Below are 2,362 nucleotides of genomic sequence, written 5' to 3' on the forward strand. Positions count from 1 at the left end.
CGCAGCAGGCTGGTCGGACATTCTTGTCAAGTTTCTGTTCGTATAGTTCTCCACCCACGACCACCAAATTGTCTGATTCGTGTCTGGCAATGATCTGTGCCGCACATCGCGGAAGCCGTGCACCATGCCATTAGTTGAGTCCTCCAGAGATTTGGTCTCAGCGCCTTTCAATGACTTGCATTTCCATATCATCAAACCCTCCTAGAAATATAAGATACGTGTGGACAGCAGCAATTCCAAAAATGTCCAGCCACGAGAAGCATGCGGTGTGTTTTGAGTTGTTTCGAATAAATCATGTCGTTCCAGCGAACTGGGCGGGCTCGTCTCTGTGATCAGTTCCAAAAATTCTTCATTCAAGGATCTGGGAGACAGTGCAGCAATAGTGACACACGCGTGGCGATATAACCCAGCCATCTTGACTGCCTCTTCCGCCCAATCAGCTTTATCCACCACCGGACCAGCATCGCCGTCCTGCTCGGATCTTTGAACAATGCATAAAGCATCAAACCACAAGTACGGTATACCGAGGTTTTGCGTGAATTCAATGGCATCCTGAAGTGTTTTCTGGAACTGATCCCATGGAAGTTGTTGTTTATGGCTTTCAAGACGTGACACAGTCGTAGTATAGTTGAGCTCTGTTGATCGCCAGCAATAACTCAAAACGTCAAAGGGTTCTCGAGGGGCATGATCCATCTCCACGAGGTAGATGAGATTCGTCTGGGCCGGATCTCCAGCTTTGATGAACCGTTTCGGGGGATTTCGTGCAAGCCCGCCCAAGCTGAAGTAAAACTCATCCTTATCGTTACAGCGTGGATGATAGGATCTCTGAAAATCTACGAGCCATCTTCGCATGACTGCGATTCGATTAGGCGATAATTTTCCTCGGAGCATAGTCGAAGTTCGTCGTATTTGGATCTGAATTCATTCGTGCACCGTCTAGTGCCGATGGCATATTGATGAAGGAGACTCGACCCCGAGAAGATACTCCTAACTATCATGGATATGAGGTCGTTGAACCCCGCACCGAGCTGAAGCCAGCTGAAACCCCTCAAAACTGGTTCGCCAATTAAATACACTGGGCGCATCCAGCCTCAGGTGAAAGTGAAAATTCGGGGGGTGGGCCCGTTGCCTCATGCTATATCCACCACGATGCAATTACGTATTCAGCTGGTCATTCTAACTAGAAGTCCTGATACCCAAACCTGAATCCAGCACCTGCTTCAACGATGTTGAGTAGAGAGGTTATGTCTATGTAACACAAGTATCACTTCCCACTGACCAGACTCTTGCATCTAAGGAGAACAATGCGATTTTATAGATCATAATTCTCCTGGTATGAAGTGTGGTAGCTCTCCCATAGAGGGGCAGAAGTATGTCGGAAGTTTTCTTGTCGCCCTGCGAATAAGATTACCGGTACACCCCCAACGTCAGTTCACTCAACCTCAAACAGCACCACCGATTCCCGAAGAAATTAAATCGCATAATGAAGTTCGAGCTACTACCAGTCATATACACAGATGTTCCCGCTCTCGCGCGAATCAGTGCCGAAGCCTTCGCACGCGATCCGCATGCCCAAGTGAAGCAATTGGGCCGCAAACCAATTGACATGTTTTCCTTGACGTCTCCGGTCATCACGCAGAGCCTTAATCGCGAAAGCATTGTATACATGAAAGCTGTAGACAACGAAGAGAACGAACTTCCGGGATTCTGCTGTTGGGGCTATCGAGTGGACACCCAGCTGGTGCCGCGCGCCGACCCGGGAATGTTGCCTTCGGAGACGGCAAATGAAGAAGATGGAGAAGAAGGTTCGACAAGTGAGAATGACAGCATAGATCCTCTCAACACACTCGAAGCAGAAGATATGAAGCGGTGGATGGATATCTTCATGCCCGACGAGACGACGCAGTGCCTGTACATTCAAATGTTATGTGTTGCCCCCCATGCACACGGGAAAGGACTTGGAAGTGCATTGGTCCTGTGGAGAGCAGCGGTCGCGGATCGACTCGGTCTATTCACCTGGGTACAAGCTTCTGAGAAAGCCTACCGAGTCTTGTCGAAACATAGTTTTGGTGTCGTGGGGGATTGGACGTGGACCTGGAAGAATGGGCACCGGACGACGCACGACGCAAGAATGAATTGGGGATAATACATGCTGAGGTATATGAAGCGCCTACCGGTGAAGCAAGGCGACTGAATAACATCTACAACATCTTGTTTCAGCCTCAACTTCGAGATCGATGACGAAATTTTCTGTCTATGACGGGTGTGCGGCGCAGTCAAGCAGGCTGAAACCAAAAAGTGTCTGCCTGCGTGCGGGGCAATCTTGTGGCTGCATGAACCATCCCACCCACCCTGAGGCGGT

The 2,362-nt window shown here is 49.5% G+C and overlaps 2 protein-coding genes across 2 annotated transcripts; one reads left to right on the plus strand and one right to left on the minus strand.

Annotated features, from left to right (window-relative positions):
• Positions 1-201: 201 nt before the first annotated feature.
• On the minus strand, positions 202-693 carry CC84DRAFT_1086636 (uncharacterized protein; the record flags this gene model as incomplete). Its single annotated transcript, XM_018174169.1, has 1 exon — positions 202-693. The coding sequence occupies one exon, from the start codon at positions 691-693 to the stop codon at positions 202-204; it is 492 nt and encodes a 163-aa protein (XP_018039528.1).
• A 790-nt stretch (positions 694-1,483) lies between these two features.
• CC84DRAFT_1257868 (uncharacterized protein) lies at positions 1,484-2,146 on the plus strand (the record flags this gene model as incomplete). The annotated part of the gene is made up of 1 exon (XM_018184770.1): positions 1,484-2,146. The coding sequence occupies one exon, from the start codon at positions 1,484-1,486 to the stop codon at positions 2,144-2,146; it is 663 nt and encodes a 220-aa protein (XP_018039529.1).
• Between the last annotated feature and the right edge of the window lie 216 nt (positions 2,147-2,362).

Source organism: Paraphaeosphaeria sporulosa (genome assembly GCF_001642045.1).
Source record: "Paraphaeosphaeria sporulosa strain AP3s5-JAC2a unplaced genomic scaffold CC84scaffold_3, whole genome shotgun sequence".
Classification (NCBI taxonomy): Eukaryota; Fungi; Ascomycota; class Dothideomycetes; order Pleosporales; family Didymosphaeriaceae; genus Paraphaeosphaeria; species Paraphaeosphaeria sporulosa.